General features: G+C 45.5%; 1 protein-coding gene across 4 annotated transcripts in view; it reads left to right on the top strand.

Moving 5' to 3' along the window:
• Nucleotides 1-21,346, top strand: part of trbl (tribbles) — a 165,029-nt gene that overhangs the window by 11,830 nt on the left and 131,853 nt on the right. For all 4 annotated transcript variants that reach the window (XM_045769113.2, XM_045769104.2, XM_069321979.1 and 1 more), the window contains exon 3: nucleotides 4,657-4,955. In XM_045769113.2, the coding sequence (XP_045625069.1) occupies nucleotides 4,657-4,955 (299 nt within the window). The remainder of the gene's footprint in view (nucleotides 1-4,656; nucleotides 4,956-21,346) is intronic.

Below are 21,346 nucleotides of genomic sequence, written 5' to 3'. Positions count from 1 at the left end.
GTGAATATTCATAATTATTGTGCTATGACCTCCGAAATGGCAGATGAATATATTTTTTTTTTGACTCGCCCACATTCTAAATATCATTGTAATTGAATAACAAAGCCCCGGAAGGGCTATATTGCCTTGTAGCCAAGCTCACTCTCATACTTGAGTCGTCGATCATTTCACTCTGAATAAATAGTATTAATATGAATAACTCTTGAGGTCCCAGAAGAAAAACGATATATATTCTTCAAGTAAATTCACGGGGCTGCTCTTGAAGGATTGAAGACAATAAACATCTGTGTTCAAAGACAGGCAAGTTTTTGTTATCCAATCTATGAGAATATGCTGCTTGATAACAGTTCTACTCTGCAAATTTGGAGTATTTACACGAACTTAAAGGACAAAACTGACTATTTCAAGATTTAAAAACTAATACGTGATATCAGCACATAATATCGCAGGGAAATCATGTTAACCAAAGAACTAGGACATACAGAACGTTGTCGATAGTGGAAGCTTGCGAGAAACCACGTCTAGTTTCTAAGGTCTCTGTGACCTGCCGGTGTGGACACTCATCACGGCGATAACGATTAGGCAAGCAGATGATAGGCGAGCTATCACGTGCACCACTGAGCAGGTTTTGTGTTGTACATCCCCAAGCTCGGCCTGGGGCCAGGCTTGTCTTGTGATAACTTGATCCAAAACGGCTGTAACTTGGGCCGGTCCGTAGGACTCGTGTATCCATTACAACCCGGTTGGTCCGGCGCTTCCAGCAGGAACTTGTGTAAGCATGTTGAAGGTCCTCTGCACAAACGAATCTAGTCCTATCTCCTTCACCAGTGGTTCCTGTACGTTTCATCGTCTACATGAGTCTGTTGTCTTCCCTAGGCCAAATATAGTAAAAAAATGTACTATATTTGAATTGTATTTCATAAATTTGGTCTGGGATTGCTTAAAATAGACCTTGGAGAGATTAGATTTCTGTCAATTTTTGGTAGTTTACAACTTCAATAACACAAACTAAAGACTGAGTGCAGCAGTCCACATTTTGTACATGTGCATGTTTGTTTCTATATTTACTATAATTTTAGTATGACGGTTTGTGTACGCGGGTTACTTATGCAACGCCGCGTAAGCTGTCATCACACCGTTCTGGTCTCGTGGTATGTAAACACGGTCAACAAGTGATCTGAGGACCCTGGTAAGTCCACTACGGGCTCACCATAGCCCGTGCTACTTGGAACTGGCTGAATCTATAACAACCAAAAGAGATCTGATCAAACTCGACGAGTGGGCTTTGTTTCGTAGCGTGATGCGTATGGGTCCAGCCTGCCGTACTGCCTTCATAACGGCATGTTCAGCCTCAGGATAAGTGACAGTTTGACATACCCGTCCCTACCTTACCTTCCTGTTGTTGGCTCCGGGGAGCAATGTCCCCGCGGCCCGCTCTCGGACCACACCCCAGCGCAAATGTTCCACAAGATTAAACAGGTTTCTTGAGTTAAATATAATTTTACAACCACACAGCCTTCCAGCCATTAGCCATAATTGTAAAATATACATTAAATTCAGACTAAAGACCTCCTAGTATGTTACATTACCCATGTCTATGCAAAATATTACGCCTGTAGCCTACGTTAAATTTATGCCATGTACAGGCTCACAATTCTTGCCTCTAGTTTGGTAGTATTAATTTTGATGCTCTTCCTAGCCTATACATATCCAATATATTAGCCGTTTTAAAACAGCGTAATCTCAAATGTTTTCAAAGAAATTGTTTGGATTACGTTATTGTGTAAATGCTCCGTATCCTCGAAAGGGACTATATATGCTGACCCGTTTTTCTATTCATGGGACCTCGGTTAGGTTAGGTTCGGGTAATTAGTACATCAGTTTAATAATGTTGCGACCACTCGAGATATCGGGCTGGGTGGAGTTATTGGTTCCCAACGTCAAGAAACTGTCGTACTAAAACGCCTTGCCCTACCCTAACCAACCAGAGGACCCACGAACAGAAAACGGGACCAGTGTCAATTTCACGAGCCGCTAACATTTTCTAGTACCAGTGTTTGGTCTTGGGTAAAATATACGTCAACATGCGACGTTCTGTTAGGTGGGTGGGTTGATATGCCACCGCTATTAACGTATGTTTGGCCATTTGGGTATTCATGCCCCCCGCCAGTCACCGTGGGGCAGAGAGACATGTACATACAACATAAGTGTTCTTAACCTTGCCCACCATTGCACTCCTCCATACTAATAACGCTCCCCAATACACCACAATTCTATTATGAATTGTACCAATGGTTTCCACCACTGAACTAACAGTGCCGTGCAACAGAAACAAAATATTATAATATCTTGAAAATGACGCCCACCTCCACAATTAACCATCACCAAAACTACAAAAAACTACTAGAACCACAATCACACAAAACTAGGAAAATCAGGACTACAAACATCGCAAGTATAACTACCTACTACCTTAACCATTACAAACACAACCTCTACTCCATGCTTATTACTCTCACAGCTAATTACACCAGCTTGCCTGTATTCAAGAGACGTGTCGGCCCAGGGATGTACTCGTTAGAAGACTGTTATCATTACATTTCCTGTACACATTACACAACCATGTTTGTGTTAGAAATATACCGGGCTGTGGATACCCTTCTGGTAACTTGCCGTCGAATTCAGGCGTTTGGACTTTCTCAACTAGTGTTGAGTGGCGGGTTCCAGAGAAAGATGTTCAGGTAAATCACATCTCCACCACATGGAAAGTCGTGCTGTGTGTAAAGTAGTTGTTCACTATTTCAAACAATAGGAGCAAGAGTGCTATTCGTTGTCCGTAAATATGTTGTGATCCCTGAAAAAGTTGGTGAGGTGGGGTTTGATTGTTTCTCGGAGCTTGCAGACTTGGGAGTTTTCTGTTGAACTTGTATCTTTGGCTGGAAGATTGGGGTGACGTTTGCAGATTTTCAGTTCCGATACACTTCCTTGGTCCAGTGATATTGATAACTTGTCGGCTGTCTCGTTTATGGTATTAAACTGCATTCCGACTACCTGTTATGCTCTTAGAGAACTGCAAATCGACCTTAGACCTATTTATTGTTCTTGTTTTGCACTTAATGAGTAGCCTTGTTTGTTGTCCCTTCAACAGCAAGGTGTGCGTGTAAAACAACAATTATAAGGTAACCTGTTGACGTTTCCACATAAAAATTTAGATTTTTTTTATCTCTGACTATTATCCGGTGAGTGAAACGTTTGTGCATGTTTACTAGCAGTAAATATGTATCTGAGAATTAGGCAACTGTTGTGGGTTGTATCTTGGAGGCTAGTTGTTGGCCTTTGGGGTACTTCGTTGAGACTAACACACTTCTTTCCCAGACAATGGAAATGCCATAATATTCTTCTTCCTGGACTGAATTCCATTGTCAAATATTATGGCCACAAGAGGACGAGAGTTTTCCTTCGGTCTGAATTTGATTGACTGTGTGTGTGCGTGCGTAACACCTTTGTCTGTGGAGGGAGGTATTGGTGTCCTTCCCTCTTGGCTATCAGGTATCTGGTGGATTTATGCCTTGACCTTCTAGTGAATTACATTATATCTGCTCTTCTTGCTGAATATGGTGGTAGCCTCGGCTTCCACATGTTGCCCCTCAATCTATTTCTCGGAATCCGGTCACCCTCTCAGTATCTTGTACATTGTGATCATGTCTCCAGTGGTTATTCCCTCTTTTATCCTGTAGTGATAGCCAAGTTTATTTTTTACTTATGATATGTATTTTGTAGCAAATCTCAGGATTTATCGATATTCCTGTGCTTTACAAAGTGGGACTTTCATACTGACACGAGTAAGGTATTAGAGGATTGGTTTGGTTTAGGCTATGAAGCGTTTCGAATGATTTCATGGGTCTGGCTTCCTAGCACTATATATTGAACCATAGATTAATTCTGCTCTCATAGACTTACTGTATGGTTTTAACTTTTTGTGGCTTTTGCACTGTTCCTGGTTATGTGATCCATCTCATACTTTATCTCCTTTTCTTTAATCTAGCTTCCTTCTCAGCTCATTTGTTGCTCTGTTCCTTCCCTTCAGTTCTATTGGAACACGGTGATGTTCTAGTGACAGGTTCTATATGGCTTTTCATATTCTCTCTCCGTATCCATAAAGCCCTCGTTGGTTTAACCGTTTCATAAAGATATTCCTTACTGCAATTTCTACTCATTTTGCTCTCGACGTGTCATCTGTATCACGGTGATCGTTTATTACCCAATTAATTTCTGTGGTTGAAGTTTCAAATTAGAAACGGCATTTTTCAGTTGACGCCATTGCTGCCGTGTGTGCAGTTAGGCTTGCTTTGTTGCTTTAGGCAAGTTATATTTATACATGGGTCTCGTACTGTTGGGTGGGGGGGGAGGGTTGTATACGAATCGCCACTACTTATTGATAACATGACCATTAAGAAGAGAGATCGCTTCTCGGCCTTTTGGCTAAGATCAAAGTGCATTAAGAAGCCCCCGTTGTTCTTTCGTCGGACTTTTAATGTGCAGCTGTGACATAAGTGTTGGTGTGCAGGTGTTGGGTAGCGGGGAATCAACTGGAGAAGTGTTGGGCCAGTACGCCGCGCATCTCATTACTCACCAAATACCTTTCCTTGTTTACAGACTCTAGACGGGCGGGCGGCGCACGACCTGGTGGCTCACCACGCTCTCATGGGAGGGTGCGAGGGCGTGCGCTCCCCGCTAGAAATGGTGGTGTCGGCGTGCAGGCGGCGGGCGTGGGTGGTGTTCCCAGCGCACCATGGCGACCTCCACTCGTACGTGCGGGTGCGGCGGCGGCTGCGGGAGGTGGAAGCCCAGAGGCTCTTCGCCAAGGTTGCCGCCACCGTCGCCGCCTGCCATGACGCAGGGCTCGTTCTCAGGGACTTAAAGTTACGGAAATTTGTCTTCACCGACCCGGACAGGTAAGTTGGCGGTCCAGTTGTGGCCTTTCAATTACCGTGCTGTTTTGCATGTTGGTGTATTTCAATATGGGGTTATTTTTCATATTTTTATTTGTATATCTTGTTTATTTTATGTAAATTGGTGTTAATATAGTTGAGCACACTTTAAGAAGCAGTCTTGGCTGCATTTGCCAAGGCTAAGTCTCATTATTAGCGAGTCCTTAAGCTATTGGAACTTTTTAACCACTTATTTCTCGTCTATAATAAGTGAATACTCGTTTAGTTGTCCATAATATTAGCATTAGTTCTTGGCTGTCGTGATTGACTCAAATCTCTCAAATATACAGATATTAATATCTGTTGGAGGCAGCTGATGGCAGGAGGAATCTGTATTTAACCCTTCTCTGTAGTGGACCGATACTATCGGTGAGGTTGACATTTAATCTTTCTGTTTCTCCTTTCGCTGGGTTGTTTCTAAACTTATTTCCATGTGCAGTGGTAAGCGCGGTCCGATTAGTGGGAAAATTCCGGGTTCAACTGCCGCTGTAGGACAGAAGTATTTGGGCATCGTTTGATTTCCACCCGATTCCTTCACTTGATGTTGGGAGGTAGACACTGTCAAGAAGTCGTTGTTCTTATCTGGAGTTTAGATGGAAACGGTTCCTGGAGTTCTACTTCCCAAGCCCGGCGTGAGGCCTGGCTTGACTTGTGATTACTTGGTGCAGCAGACTGCTGGGGAAGTATATATAATGGTAGTAGGGTGACTACCTTCATATATACTTGAACATAATTAAGTGCTTGTGTGGGTTAAGCTTCGACTATTTGATCCCGCCTCTCGACTGCAAATCAATTAGTGGAAAGGTTCCTAAGCTTATTGGACACTCATGTTTAACTTCAGACTGTGTGAATTCTGCCTCTACCACCATATTTCTTAGTGTAGTCCATTTGTTTACGACGCTGACACTGAAAAAAGTCTCTTTGGCTCATCTAGGTACTCGGTTTCCACCAGTGTTCCCCCTGTGCGAGTGGGGAAGGTGGTGGTGGAGCAGTATGTGAAGATAGGGATGGTAGTGGTAGGTCAGTAAGTGTGGGGGTGGTAGTTGTGGTGGGGCAGTAAGTGTGGGGATGGTGGTGGGGCAGTAAGTGTGGGGATGGTGGTGGGGCAGTAAGTGTGGGGATGGTGGTGGGGCAGTAAGTGTGGGGATGGTGGTGGGGCAGTAAGTGTGGGGATGGTGGTGGGGCAGAAAGTGTGGTGGTGGTGGTGGTGGCAAGGCAGTGGTGCAGGACACTCACCTGAAGCGGCCACCAAGGTCACCACCACCAACCTGCTCTCTTGTGTGAGGGGAGGATCGGAGGGGGAGGATCGGGGGGGGAGGGATGGGGAGGTGTCCCTGGGGGAGTGGTGCAAGTGCGACAACCCGTCTCCGTCAGACGACCTGTAGGGCGGGGCGCGCCTGAAGGACGGCGGCGGCCGGTATAAACAAACGATGGTCGCAGAGACGGGTATAAATGGCGTGTTCGGCGGGACAGGAACTTGGAGTAACACACGTAATATGTGCAGGGTCGGCGGCCATTTAGCAAATGGGTCAACTAGGTGGTGTGGGGAGGCAGGTGTATTGTGGTATGAATGGGTCAACTAGGTGTGGGGGGGGAGGTGTATTGTGGTATGAATGGGTCAACTAGGTGGGGGGGGAGGTGTATTGTGGTATGAATGGGTCAACTAGGTGGGGGGGGGAGGTGTATTGTGGTATGAATGGGTCAACTAGGTGGGGGGTGTATTGTGGTATGAATGGGTCAACTATGTGGGGGGTGTATTGTGGTATGAATGGGTCAAGTAGGTGGGTGGGTGGGGGGGGGGCAGGTGTATTGTGGTATGAATGGGTTAACTAGGTGGGGGGGGGGCAGGTGTATTGTGGTATGAATGGGTCAACTAGGTGGGTGGGTGGGAGGGGGCAGGTGTATTGTGGTATGAATGGGTCAACTAGGTGGGTGGGGGGGGGGCAGGTGAAGTGGGTGTGGCATAACTTAAGTAGAAGAACAGGTGTAGTTGGTTACCTAGGTGAGGAACAGGTGGTGATGAGGGGTGGGGGGGGGGCGGGGGTTCTGCTTGTTTGGGGATGGTGGTCGTGGGTGAACACCCCCCCCCTTACTCCCCACCCCGTACCCCCCACCCCTTACCCCCCAGCACCCACCATACCACATTCCTCGCCGGCCGTCAAAAGATAAGGATCAGTCTGCTGGGTGTTCCCGAGTGGTGACTGCTGTGGTGCTGCTGCTGCTCCTGCTGTTGTTATAGCCTTCTCCTTCCCCTCCTCCTGCTGCTGCTTTTTATTGGTGTTCTCTTCTACCTCCCATTATTTGTTCTAGTCTCCCAGTACTCCAGTACTCACAAGCAGGAGTGACTCAACTTCTCCAAGAACCTCCCATACGGGGGTTTGGAGGTAGCCTCTCCCGTAGGCGTATGGAGTGATTCGCAAGGTTCCTCGTGTCATATGTGCGTTCAGGTATTCCTAAATTAGTTTTCTCTTTAGCGAGGTGTATTTTAATCACACTTGAGGTGGTGTGCGGACCATGTTAATGCAGCGTATTCAATTGGCGCCATCACGCACCTGGTGCACATTGTTCTCAATGATTCATTGAATAGGTTCGTAAAGGCGGGGTTTGAATTTGCATAGCCTACGTTGTTGAAGTGAAATTTGTTCATATTCAATTTATTTTTGCACCGGAGGGCTATAGTTCGTTGGGCAGCGTCACTCATCTTGTGAGTGAACATTCCGCCAGAGTGACAGTATTGGGCAGCGTCACTCATCTTGTGAGTGAACATTCCGCCAGAGTGACAGTATTGGGCAGCGTCACTCATCTTGTGAGTGAACATTCCGCCAGAGTGACAGTATTGGGCAGCGTCACTCATCTTGTGAGTGAACATTCCGCCAGAGTGACAGTATTGGGCAGCGTCACTCATCTTGTGAGTGAACATTCCGCCAGAGTGACAGTATTGGGCAGCGTCACTCATCTTGTGAGTGAACAGATTTGGTGTGATAGGCTTTCCTGTGACTCTTCCCTTTCTTAGGCGCTGCCGTCTCTAGAAGCTGGACAGTGCCGGGTCTCCTTTCTCCCAAATTATTTCTTATCGATTTGCCGATATTAAACTCCAGGAGACGTTTGCTAGACCATTCTTTGTTTCTTGTCATTTTGCCGTCCACTATTATCCAAAATAACTTCATACGTAAACATCTATATAATATTCCATCAGGACTTTTTTTGTATAAATCAGAGATAATATGGGTCTTTGGAGTGATCTCTGCTGAACTCCTCTTGTTGCGTCTGTTGAATATTCTCTTGTCAAGGTTGACAAGAGAATATTCTCTCACTTTTCCGATGAGATAGAATGAAAGAGAAGGAGGAAGAGCGCGCGCGCGTGTGGGTGCGGGAATGGTGATACAAGAACAGAGAGATGCCGCCCAGGACGGCCTTAGTGTCTCGCCTTGGTGAGGCCGGCTGGTCGACCCACACGCCTTGCCGAGTCCTCGCCACCACCCGCTTCCTATGCCTTGCTCGCTAAATGACCCCACAGGCTCAACACTGCAGACAGACCGAAAAAGGGGCGTCCTTAATGTGTCCTTCCATACCCCCGCCTCCCACACCTTCGCCCTCCTCACCCATTCCACTGTTTTGAGCCTCTCGTCATGCGTCAAATTCTTGCAGAACGTGTGTGTGTGTGTGTGTGTGTGTGTGTGTGTGTGTGTGTGTGTACTCACCTAGTTGTGTTTGTGGGGGTTGAGCTCTGGCTCTTTGGTCCCGCCTCTCAACCGTCAATCAACTGGTGTACAGATTCCTGAGCCTATTGGGCTCTATCATATCTACACTTGAAACTGTGTATGGAGTCAGCCTCCACCACATCACTTCCTAATGCATTCCATTTGTGTGTGTGTAACACCTACTTCATTACACACCTACTCCATTATTCGTGACAATAGTCACGAATTCGTACGTAATTGCTTTTGATTGTAGTATACTGACTAGTAAGGAATTCTTTTAAAATGAAGCTACAAAACAAACTTAAATATTCATCTGCCTAATATATAGCACACACATGTACTATATCAGGCCTAAGAAGGTTAGGTTAGGTTAGTTTGTCAAAGCAACACAAGTAAAAAGTAGTTTTCCGGTATGTTAAACTCAATAGTTCAGATTTCTACTTTCTAATGTCGTACGTCGGTATATATACTATGGTCCTCAGCGTTACTATAAGTACTACCAAAATAGGAGGACGGGCTGCATGAGGTGATAGGAAACGCGGCCAACCATTTCTGCTACAATATAGAATTTTGCTACAATTAAGGTGGTAGATGCTTCTGCTGCGTAACATTTTAGGGGTTGACAAATGTCAATCTTGTTTGATAAGACTTCACTTGAGACAGTTAAGCAAGTCCCAGCTGTGTCTGGGTACAAGTGACACGATGAACAACCCAGTGGGTTTTCTTCCTATTGGGGAGTGTTGTACATGCTGCTATGGCGGTGTGTCCACTCACAGGATGAGTGGCGCTGCCCAATACTGTCACTATGGCGGTGTGTCCACTCACAGGATGAGTGGCGCTGCCCAATACTGTCACTATGGCGGTGTCTCCACTCACAGGATGAGTGGCGCTGCCCAATAAACTCGCCCCTCGGGGCAAAATTAAAAAATAATAAACTACTCCTATTGTAACCCCCTATCTGATACCCACTGTTGGATTACACACTGGTGCTCTTAATTATATTTCCTTAGTCTACACAATATTCAGAGTTGAGTGTAACCTGGTACTACTAGTCTCTCACAGAACCAGTGGTACGTTAAAGGAAATGCTTATTATCTGTTCAAAGGAGAAACCCCGGCTGCCACCACCCCATTACTTATTCGTTACTAAAATAGTATGAATAATTACCAATTGGTGGAACGCCAGTGGTTCGTGGGGGAAACCACCGTGTCCTCTTGTCTTTAACTACTACTGAGAGATGTCTTCTTTTGTTGTGATCACTTAATGCCAGTTATGTTAAACAGTTTAATACTGGAGGATTTTGGGAGGTTCACGCAAGGAAGTTCAACATCCTTGATGGCATATACGGGAGGTGACTATGGAGGGGAATCCAGTGACAAAGATAGCAATTTAACAAGATTTATAAAATCGAAATTGATGTTCACTACAAACTCGTAAGCCCCTTAAACTGGCAAATTCCTAAGTCACTATCCCAAACTGGCAAGATAAGTAATTTAGACATGGTAAATGCATCAGAGATACCACACATTACCTTTGATCACAGCCTCTCACAGCTGGAGGCCCTGTTTCTCAACCCTCCCGGGTGATGACCTGCAGACCGGCTCCTGCAGTCACTTTCCCAGCCACTCTGAAGCCTATCACCACGCAAGAACCACGTGCTGTTTTGTATACATATCACAACAACACTAAATGAAACTAGGAAGGCACGGCTGAGATCCGTGCTGTGTTTGTGCCTTTCCATAATAATAATCGTAAGTCTCACGTGTGCTGCTCTAGAATGTCAAAGCATTATACGACTCCCGAGATTATCAATGTACAAATTGTTTCCTGCATCTACAGAGATTTCTCAATTTGATCATTTGTCCAAATGATAATAGAAGGTTGTGTATGTATGTACTTACCTAGTTGTCTTTGTAGGGGCTTAGCTTCGGCTCTTTGGTCCTGCCTGTCAACTGTCAATCATCTGGTGTACAGGTTCCTAAGCCTATTGGGCTCTATCATATCTACATTTGAAACTGTGTATGGAGTCTGCTTCCACCACATCACTTCCTAGTGCATTCCAATTATTAACTACCTTGACACTGAAAAAGTTCTTTATGACGTCCCTGTGGCTCATTTTTATACTAAATTTCCACCTGTGTCCCCGTTTTCGCGTACCACCCGTGCTAAATAATTTACCCTGTCAATTCCTCTTGAGAATTTTATAGGTGGTGATCATGTCTCCCTTAACTGTGTGTGAGTGGGGGAGGGGGACGGGGTCGACAACCTGACGCTTCAGGCTGGACAAGGTGAAGTCCTGATCCGGAGGTTGCGACAGGGTTTGTGTGGAGGGGTGGGAGGCGATCAGGCATGTGGAAAGAGTGTGTGGGCGGGAGAAAGGGGGTGGGGGAGATGGGGAGGGGGAGGCAGCGTTTTAGAAGTGTGGACATGAGGCTTCTCGCCTGGAAACTGGTTTAGATAGGCAACAACACACGAGCACCAAGCAGTGACCTCGCAGCAGAACGTTTGAAGGTCACTGTAGGTTATACGGTGACCATAAGTCGACCCCCACCCCACCCCATCAACCCCCTCCCCTCATCTTTACCCCCCTCCATCAACCCCCTCCCCTTCACAACCCCTTACCCTCACTGGCAGCCCGGCAGTCACGTGACATGTATGGGCAACGCTCTCGCAACACTCTTGGGCTTCGTTGTTTATTAATAGAAAACTTTAAGAAATGTTTAAACGAAATTTCAGTATCGTTTCATATACTTGTGATATAACTGACTCAGGGAAAACAGCAGAGTTATGTTTAATATTTATCAAGTCGTTCAGGTAAATAAATCTATACAGAGTTTGTTCACTAATGGGTGCGTGTGTGTCATGGTTTCTTGTTATCGAATAGCTCGAAATTTCTACCCCAAACCAGCCCTCTCAGCTTGGAATAAATATAGAAGTTGAGATAAGAGGAGCGGGTGTTGCGCCATCGCTGTCCTCCTCCAGCACTGTCAGTCCCCTCAGAGTCCTGCTGCTGTTGCTCGTGTTGCTGTACTGCCAGCACAGGAGACCTGCTGCTGCCAGTTAGACGGGTGGTGCTGCTGCTGCTGCTTCTGCTGCCAGTCAGCCGGGTCGTGCTGCTGCAGCTGCTTCTGCTGCCAGTCAGCCGGGTCGTGCTGCTGCAGCTGCTTCTGCTGCCAGTACCACTATTTCCACGCACCGCCTGGCCTGGTTTCTGTTCTATTGGACAGAGGAGTATTTGCACAAAATGAAGAAACAAATATATGTAAATAGAAATATATTTAAATATTACAACCCATCCTCCAACCATGATAGTACTTAAAACAACTATTGGTCGAACGTACACAAATTGTGTACAAAAAACAAAATATAGTTTTGCACTGTTCTGGTTCGAGTACTCCAACTGAAATGCGACAAATCATTCAGTATCTATAGAACCTATCCTAGGCCTAAATAAGCAAACCTTTTGTTTATTTGTAGTGCTATACTATGACTAGGAAAGGTTAGGTTTGACTTTTTGCAGTCTTTGTGGTGTTCTCTACCAAATTAATAGTACAAAACGCGAACATTTTTGGGTGGTTGTTAAAGATTCGCTACCTGGAACAAAAAGTTCAAAGTACCACGGGCACACGGGCTATGGTGAGCCCGCATCCCATTATTGGGGGTCACCATTGTATGTATATGTGTGTGTGTGTGTATATATATATATATATATATATATATATATATATATATATATATAATATATATATATATATATATATATATATATATAATATGCAATTGACGATCACAAAACACTGATCATTTTATGCGGAAAATCCACAGAGAAATATGAAATGAGGTGAACGTTTCGGCTTGTTAAAGCCTTTGTCAACACCAGACTAAGGAGAAGGGAGAAGGGGGAGTATATATATATATATATATATATATATATATATATATATATATATATAATATATATATATATATATATATATATATATATATATATATATATATAATATGCGTTTCTCCTGTTGAAAAAGCGACTGCAGTAAAAAGCTAGCTTGAGATTCTATAGTGACTAGTCTCTATAGTGGCACTAGTGTCACTATAGAATCACTAAGTCACTCCCGTGTCTTTGCGACACGGGAGTGTTGAGTGGGGCCTAAATACTCTCTGATGTGTGTAGGGGAAATTTATTACCGGCCATTCTTGAAGACAAATGTTCCAAGGAAGATTAACGCGGGGACAAGAGAGTTTGGGCCAAGCCATCGTTCATATGGAAGGTGTGTAGCAAACTAAAGCAACGCGGAACTTTGGCGTCGAGGACACGTGTTTCTGGTACAGGTAGTGCGCAGCTGATGCTGCTGCTCCTGAAACAGGTGTGGAAACATCTGTTTATTGAGGTGTGTGTGGTAATTTTAGAAGCACTTGGACGCGAGTGCATGACTAACCTGTGTGTGTTTGGTGGAGAGGGGGGGGGGGGTTGAGTGTGTAGTGTAGCGTAGGGTTACTATTTCCTAATATGCATATTTGTATTTTTACTCTACAAGTTCATGAGAACTGATTGTGCTGGATTCATGTAGATAAAAAAGAAAATGTTAAAATAGTGCGTATAAAGTTAGTGAAATCTAAATAGAATAGGCTTGATGCCAGTTGTTGGGGCAGGCTCCCGAGGATAGCGGAGCCGAGAATGTAGAAGCTGCTGCTGGCTAGGCTACCAGGAACATGTCCGCGATGCTCTACGCTGGTGAATGATCTTCAGGGTGGGACTTAGTGGTTGATGAGACGAAAATAAATCGCCAGGTGCTCTTATAACTGATAAGGGCGTTGTAGACGAGGCGTCACAATAACGTGGCTGAAATATGTTGACCAAACCACACACTAGAAATTGACGGGACGACGACGTTTCGGTCCGTTCTGGACCATTCTGGATAAGAATGGATCCAAATGCTCTTATCCGGGCAAGAATGAATGGTCTTATCCAGGACCGTCCTGGATAAGAGGATTCTTATACACCTGTACAGGTGTCCAACGTGTTCTTTAGTACAATATATTGTAAAAGGAATAAGTTATTCAGAGAGAATATGGTAGATTCTCCCTAAACATTTGAATAATATTTTCTTCTGCCGCCCCTAATTTATACATGGCATAATACTAATTCTGGCGTTACCAATGGATCCCTAGAGAGGCCGGGAGAGGGGGGGGGGGGGGTAGCAGGGATGTGATAGTGAAGGGGGGGGGGCGTGAGTAAGCACCCAGACGCACTCTCAGGGTTGGTTATCACAGGGCCACGTCATCTTAGCAGCCGAGAAAGTACTAGAATCGTTATAGAATAGTTAATTTTTCTTGAGCAAAAGAAATTTTTTTTGTCCCCCCCCCCCTCCTCTTCTTCCCCTCGTACACGCACGCGCGCGTGCGTGTGTAAAGGCAGGCGTAAAAAGGTAAGGTGCTCCAGTGGATAAGGGAGTATCTAAGCAACAGGAAGGGAGTCATCAGAGTGGCGAGATGTCACCAGCGGAGTCCCACAGGGCTCTGTACTTGGACCCATCCTGTCTCTGATATGAGTAAACAATCTTCCAGAGAGTGTAGTCTCATTCCTCTCAATGTTTGCTGATAATGCAAACATTATTTTGAGAAGAATGAAGGCAGAGATAAAGATAGACTACAGGACGATCTTGACAAACTGGAGAAATGGTCAAGAAAATGGCTAGTAAAGTTTAACTTGGTAAAGTGTAAATTAACGAAATTAGGCAAAGGGAACAGAAGGCTGTACACAAGGTACCATCTGGGAGGTGAAATCTTGCAAGAATCCAACAGAGAGAAAGATCTGGGGGGTTGATATCACACCAAACCTGTCCCCAGAAGCCCACATCAAAAGGATATCATCAGTGGCATATTCTAGACTGGCCAACATAAGAACTGTCTTTAAAAACGTGTGAAAGTAATCGTTCAGGACCTTATATACCACTTAGGTCAGACCAATCTTGGAGTATGCAGCTCCAGCCTAGCGTTCATACCTAGTTAAACACAAGACAAAGTTAGAGAAGATGCAGAGGTACAGTATGCCACCAGACTAGTCCCGGAACTGAGAGGTATGAGCTACGAGAAAAGGCTATGGGAGCTATACCTCGCATCCCTGGAAGACTGAAGAGTAAGGGGAGACATGATAACCACCTACAAAATTTTCAGGAGAATTGACAGGGTGGACAAAGACAAACTATTTAGCATGGGTGGAACACGAACAAGGAGACACAAATAGAAACTTAATACCCAAATAAGCCGCAGGGACGTTAGATGAATTTTTTCAGTGTCAGAGTAGTTAGTAAATGGAATGCATTAGGAAGTGATGTGGTGGAGGCTGATTCCATACACGGTTTCAAATGTAGATATGATAGAGCCCAGTAGGCTCAGGAATCTGTACACCAATTAATTGACAGTGGAGAGGCGGGACCAAAGAGCCAGAGCTCAACCCCCTCAAGCACAACTAGGTACCACACACACATTAAGCAACCAACGATGTTAGGATAATGTTATTCAGAAATTAGCAGACGCCTCAAATGGCACGATGACGTTAAGCAACAAACTCTCACATGAATCCCATTATAATTATTAGTTTAAATTATCGTCACTGTTAATACCAAAGATTGTTGTGCGCATTATGCCTAATGACTAAGGTTGAGCAACAAGATAAATATTGGGTATAAGCGATATAATAAAACGGTGGATAAAATGGCTTGTTTGGGTTGGGATCTAGCTCTCGGGCCTAGTGCTGGAATTTTGCTGTTTTTTTCCGTTTTTGTTTATCAAGATCCATCGATCCAACAACCAGGTCCCACCAATTACTGGTGCGTGGACAGGGGTCGCCCGTGAAGGAACGGCGCCCAGTCTTATCTGCAAAAAAAAATAAAAAAAGTTGGCACTGGGGCTCTGTGGCTTGGGAGGAGTGTGTGCTAACCCCTACACCAGAAGATGCCCCCGAGAGATAAGTGTTGTATACTAAGCACATTGGGAAACCCAATTCCCAGTGTGCGACGTTCATTAGGAAGCGCGAGCAACACAGCGAGACACGCAAGAACGACTTCTGGCAAGAACATTTAAGATGTGAGAACCACAGTGAAACATTATGCAGTATGAGCCATGCAGCTCAATACAGAAGCAGCAGAATAATACATAGACCGTATGTATTTCAGACATAGTTTCGTCAGAACAGCAGCTGCGACCACCACATATAGACTGGCAATGTGAGGTGAGAGGCGAGGTGCAGGGCCAAAACTAATAACCCCACCGAGGGTATGTTATCGTCAGTGTCGCAACGCACCAGTCTCCACCACCTGCCTGGCCCTCCAGCACCCCCGGCCACCAGTCTCCACCACCTGCCTGGCCCTCCACACTCCTCCAGCACCCCCGGCCACCAGTCTCCACCACCTGCCTGGCCCTCCAGCACCCCGGCCACCAGTCTCCACCACCTGCCTGGCCCTCCAGCACCCCCGGCCACCAGTCTCCACCACCTGCCTGGCCCTCCAGCACCCCCGGCCACCAGTCTCCACCACCTGCCTGGCCCTCCAACACCCCGGCCACCAGTCTCCACCACCTGCCTGGCCCTCCAGCACCCCCGGCCACCAGTCTCCACCACCTGCCTGGCCCTCCACCACCCCGGCCACCAGTCTCCACCACCTGCCTGGCCCTCCACCACCCCGGCCACCAGTCTCCACCACCTGCCTGGCCCTCCACCACCCCGGCCACCAGTCTCCACCACCTGCCTGGCCCTATACTCGTCAGTTTAGACTTTAGGTTCCTTATCTGTGGAAGAGGAGCGTGCTAGTTACAAGGTACATGATGTTAAGAAAGTTGTTTTCTCGAGGTTTTCGTCTCTTTGAAGATGAAATTTACATGTTTGGAAGAAACTGTTGTGTCTGTTGTTCCTCTGGTTACAAGTTGCATAGTGACCTTGGTCAAGAGTTTTGTTAAGATAACAACACACTTATCTTTTATGCCGGTCGTCTCTTATCGCGCTGCTAATGGTGCAATGGTTCCCGTGTGTGTGTGTGTGTGTGTGTGTGTGTGTGTGTGTGTGTGTGTGTGTACTCGCCTAGTTGTACTCACCTAGTTGTGTTTGCGGGGGTTGAGCTCTGGCTCTTTGGTCCCGCCTCTCAACCGTCAATCAACAGGTGTACAGATTCCTGAGCCTACTGGGCTCTATCATATCTACACTTGAAACTGTGTATGGAGTCAGCCTCCACCACATCACTTCCTAATGCATTCCATTTGTCAACCACTCTGACACAAAAAAAGTTCTTTCTAATATCTCTGTGGGTTTCTCAACTGCAAATCAACCGGTGATTTGCGAGCCCGCGTGTGTTCAAGTGAGATTTATTTTAATAATAATGGTAAAAAAAAGATGAAGATTGATAAAATGGAAGTGTTTGGGTATAAATAAGCTTGTAAAATCGTCGCGTTGGGGTTTTTGGGGAGGCCTCGTATTGTACCTGTAATACGAGCTCGTATTGTACCTGTAATACGAGCTCGTTTTGTATCTGTAATACGAGCTCGTATTGTACCTATAATACGAGCTCGTATTGTACCTGTAATACGAGCTCGTATTGTACCTGTAATACGAGCTCGTTTTGTATCTATAATACGAGCTCGTATTGTACCTGTAATACGAGCTCGTATTGTACCTGTAATACGAGCTCGTATTGTACCTGTAATACGAGCTCGTATTGTACCTGTAATACGAGCTCGTATTGTACCTGTAATACGAGCTCGTATTGTACCTGTAATGCGAGCTCGTATTGTACCTGTAATGCGAGCTCGTATTGTACCTGTAATGCGAGCTCGTATTGTACCTGTAATGCGAGCTCGTATTGTACCTGTAATGCGAGCTCGTATTGTACCTGTAATGCGAGCTCGTATTGTACCTGTAATGCGAGCTCGTATTGTACCTGTAATGCGAGCTCGTATTGTACCTGTAATGCGAGCTCGTATTGTACCTGTTGCCTTTTATCCTGTCTTATAGCACCTATATGTGCTTTACTAGGCCTAAGAATATTTAAATTTGGTTTTTAGCTTTATTTTTTCCAGACTCAAAAAATGAGTACAAATAAGTTGCTTACTGAGGGGGTGGAGGGAGAATCCATAACTACATTGTTTTTTTTTTTGACCACATAGTTACAAAAAGTATTATCATATCGGGAAAATAGGGTTGACTGTGATTGTGTGTACTCACCTAGTTGTACTCACCTAGTTGTGTTTGCGGGGGTTGAGCTCTGGCTCTTTGGTCCCGCCTCTCAACCGTCAATCAACAGGTGTACAGATTCATGAGCCTATCGGGCTCTGTCATATCTACACTTGAAACTGTGTATGGAGTCAGCCTCCACCACATCACTTCCTAATGCATTCCATTTGTCAACCACTCTGACACTAAAAAAGTTCTTTCTAATATCTCTGTGGCTCATTTGGGCACTCAGTTTCCACCTGTGTCCCCTTGTGCGTGTTCCCCTTGTGTTAAATAGACTGTCTTTATCTACCCTATCAATCCCCTTCAGAATCTTAAATGTGGTGATCATGTCCCCCCTAACTCTTCTGTCTTCCAGCGAAGTGAGGTTTAATTCCCGGAGTCTCTCCTCGTAGCTCATACCTCTCATGTGTGTGTGTGTGTGTGTGTTTACTAGTTGTGTTTACTAGTTGTGTTTACTAGTTGTGTTTTTGCGGGGGTTGAGCTTTGCTCTTTCGGCCCGCCTCTCAACTGTCAATCAACTGTTTACTAACTACTTTTTTTTTTTTTTTTTTTTTTTTTTTTTTTTTTTTACACACACACACACACACACACACACACACACACACACACACACACACACACACACACACACACACACACACACACACACACACACACACACGCTCGCGTGTGTGTGTGTATGTGTGTGGGGGATGGGCCATACACCCACCCACACCCTGTAGGCAGCGCTGTAGGCTCTTGAGTATTGACCTGTTCATCTTGGACCACGCCTCTACTCTCTGCTCTCGTCTCGGACCTCTTCTGCACCCTCTGTGCCATTTTATTGACCCCCTGGTTGAACATAGAGATAACTTTAGGTAAAGGAGTGTGTGTGTGTGAGTGTACTCACCTAGTTGTGCTTGCGGGGGTTGAGGTTTAGCTCTTTTGGTCCCGCCTCTCAACCGTTAGTCAACAGGGGTACAGGTTCCTGAGCCTATTGGGCTCTATCATATCTACACTTGAAACTGTGTATGGAGTCAGCCTCCACCACATCACTTCCTAATGTATTCCATTTGTCAACCACTCTGACACTATAAAAGTTCTTTCTAATATCTCCGTGTGTGTATGTGCGTGCGTGTGTGTGTGTGTGTGTGTGTGTGTGTGTGTGTGTGTGTGTGTGTGTGTGAGACGACGTGTTGAAACTTCAGGTTGGTGGTAGTCACGCGTTTCAAAGAGAGACTTCATCTTAGCTAAACGAACTAGAGGGTTCAGTTCCTGAACCGATTATGTGCCTCTGTAATCCTTTACACCACCGCCCACGGGATGGGTATGGGGTGCATAATAAATTGAGAAATTGAATTGGCCAGCGTCCATGCATAACTCCGGGGTTGGTGAACGACGATGTACACGACACAGGAAGGGTGAGAATGTCGCTAATTACATGTTATAGGCCCCGAAAAGCCCCCTTCCTTGTTGGTGAACTATTTTTAAAACAACCTTTTTTTTTACCCTGTCGTAGCTCAGTCGATTAAGGCAGTGTATGGGATGCTCCCGGACGCAGGTTCGAATCCTCGTCACGGTCCTTGTGGATTTGTTCATTTAACTAATTTTAAAGCTTCAGAAAGAGCAATTGACATGTCGCCAGAGAAATATCTGCGCGAGAATAATACCTGCTTACAGAAAAGGAATGCAAAAATACATTTGTAATAAAACTCGTGTACACGGACAATGAACACAAAATTACGTTTGCAGTACAATCAGTTATTATTATCTTTATTGACAATTTAATTACAATTTTGCCTAATTTGAGGATTTCAATTAAGTCTTATTAATGTGAGGATAATGCTGGTATTCACTGTCACACAGGACAGAGGGTCATACACAAGACAATAGGTCTAAACTGTAGGCGGAAGCACACATATATATCATGGTTACAATCAATGTTTTAATGTATGACTATGTAAAATCAACTTTCTATTGTGTACTGTCACACAAGGGCAGGGATGGGTTCGTAAGAGATGCAACTTAAAAATACTATAAATAAAATTGTTCTTCATTCTTTAAAATGGACAAGCAAATTCTGGATAAATTGTTAGGATGTCGTCCAGTGCATCTGAGTCAATGAAATAGTTACACAGTTGATGGTACAATAGGCCAGGAGGTCTAAAATCTTCTACGGTTTGAATGCATTCAAGGTTTGTCACAGAGTTTGCAATCTGAACATTGAGGTAGTGGCTCAGCCTCGGACAAACACACACGAGTTTACTAGAGAGCCAACATAGACCATCACAGTTGGCGGTAACTCCCTGCCGTCGGTAGCCGAGCTGGAAATACTTAATCACCCGACCAAAACGCACTTGTCTAGCAATTTTCTCCTTGTTAACAGCAAGATCCGGGAGGGTGACAGACTGTTGATAAGAGAAGAGGAAGAGCACGGCTTACATCCGGCTGGCTCAAGGCTGGCAGGCTTGGAAGCCGGAGCTCCACACTCGGGTATCTGGGCGACGCTGCAACAATCAGCATTGAGACTTTGTCTAATGTTTAAATCTTTAATTGAAAGTGATGTTCTACCATAACAATCTTTGCCAAATATGCAGCATTTGTCTACTGTAGGTAATTGTATATTAGTGACTTGAGACTCCTGAGACATGAGGCAGGGAGGAGGAGGAGGGGACATCTCGTCCAGACATGAGGCAGGGAGGAGGAGGGGACATCTCGTCCAGACATGAGGCAGGGAGGAGGAGGAACATCTCGTCCAGACATGAGGCAGGGAGGAGGAGGGACATCTCGTCCAGACATGAGGCAGGGAGGAGGAGGGAAATCTCGACAAAAAGGCTAAACTTTTACTAATAAAGTACTGCATGCGCGCACTATTACCGATTAATGCGCAGTCCAAGACTGGCGAAGTCAGAAACCCCAGATATATCTTAACTGTACCCAGGCCAAGGATTGCATCCTGCTATTTGCCGCATGGTTACTAAGTCTGATATATATTGGTACATAGCGGTGGAGCATGCCAGAGGTAAGGCACATGTGAATGATTCAGTTGGCGTGTGCACGAGTAGCGCACAGCCAGGTGCTCAATTATTGTACGGAGAATGCATAACGATAATACATTGTGTATTGACTAAGAGTGTCATTGCATATTGAGCAGTTCCAGGCAGCAGGGGAGGGCTGTATGTTGTGGTTCAGGGGAAGGGGCTGGCGCTGGGGTGTGGAGCCTGGCGCTGGGGTGTTTGGAGCTTGACGCTGGGGTGTGGAGCCTGGCGCTGGGGTGTTTGGAGCTTGGCGCTGGGGTGTGGAGCCTGGCGCTGGGGTGTTTGGAGCTTGACGCTGGGGTGTTTGGAGCCTGGCGCTGGGGTGTTTGGAGCCTGGCGCTGGGGTGTGGAGCCTGGCGCTGGGGTGTGGAGCCTGGCGCTGGGGTGTTTGGAGCTTGGCGCTGGGGTGTGGAG

The sequence above is a fragment of the Procambarus clarkii genome, chromosome 10, assembly GCF_040958095.1.
Source record: "Procambarus clarkii isolate CNS0578487 chromosome 10, FALCON_Pclarkii_2.0, whole genome shotgun sequence".
NCBI lineage: Eukaryota > Metazoa > Arthropoda > Malacostraca > Decapoda > Cambaridae > Procambarus > Procambarus clarkii.
This window is presented reverse-complemented; position numbering and strand designations above follow the sequence as displayed.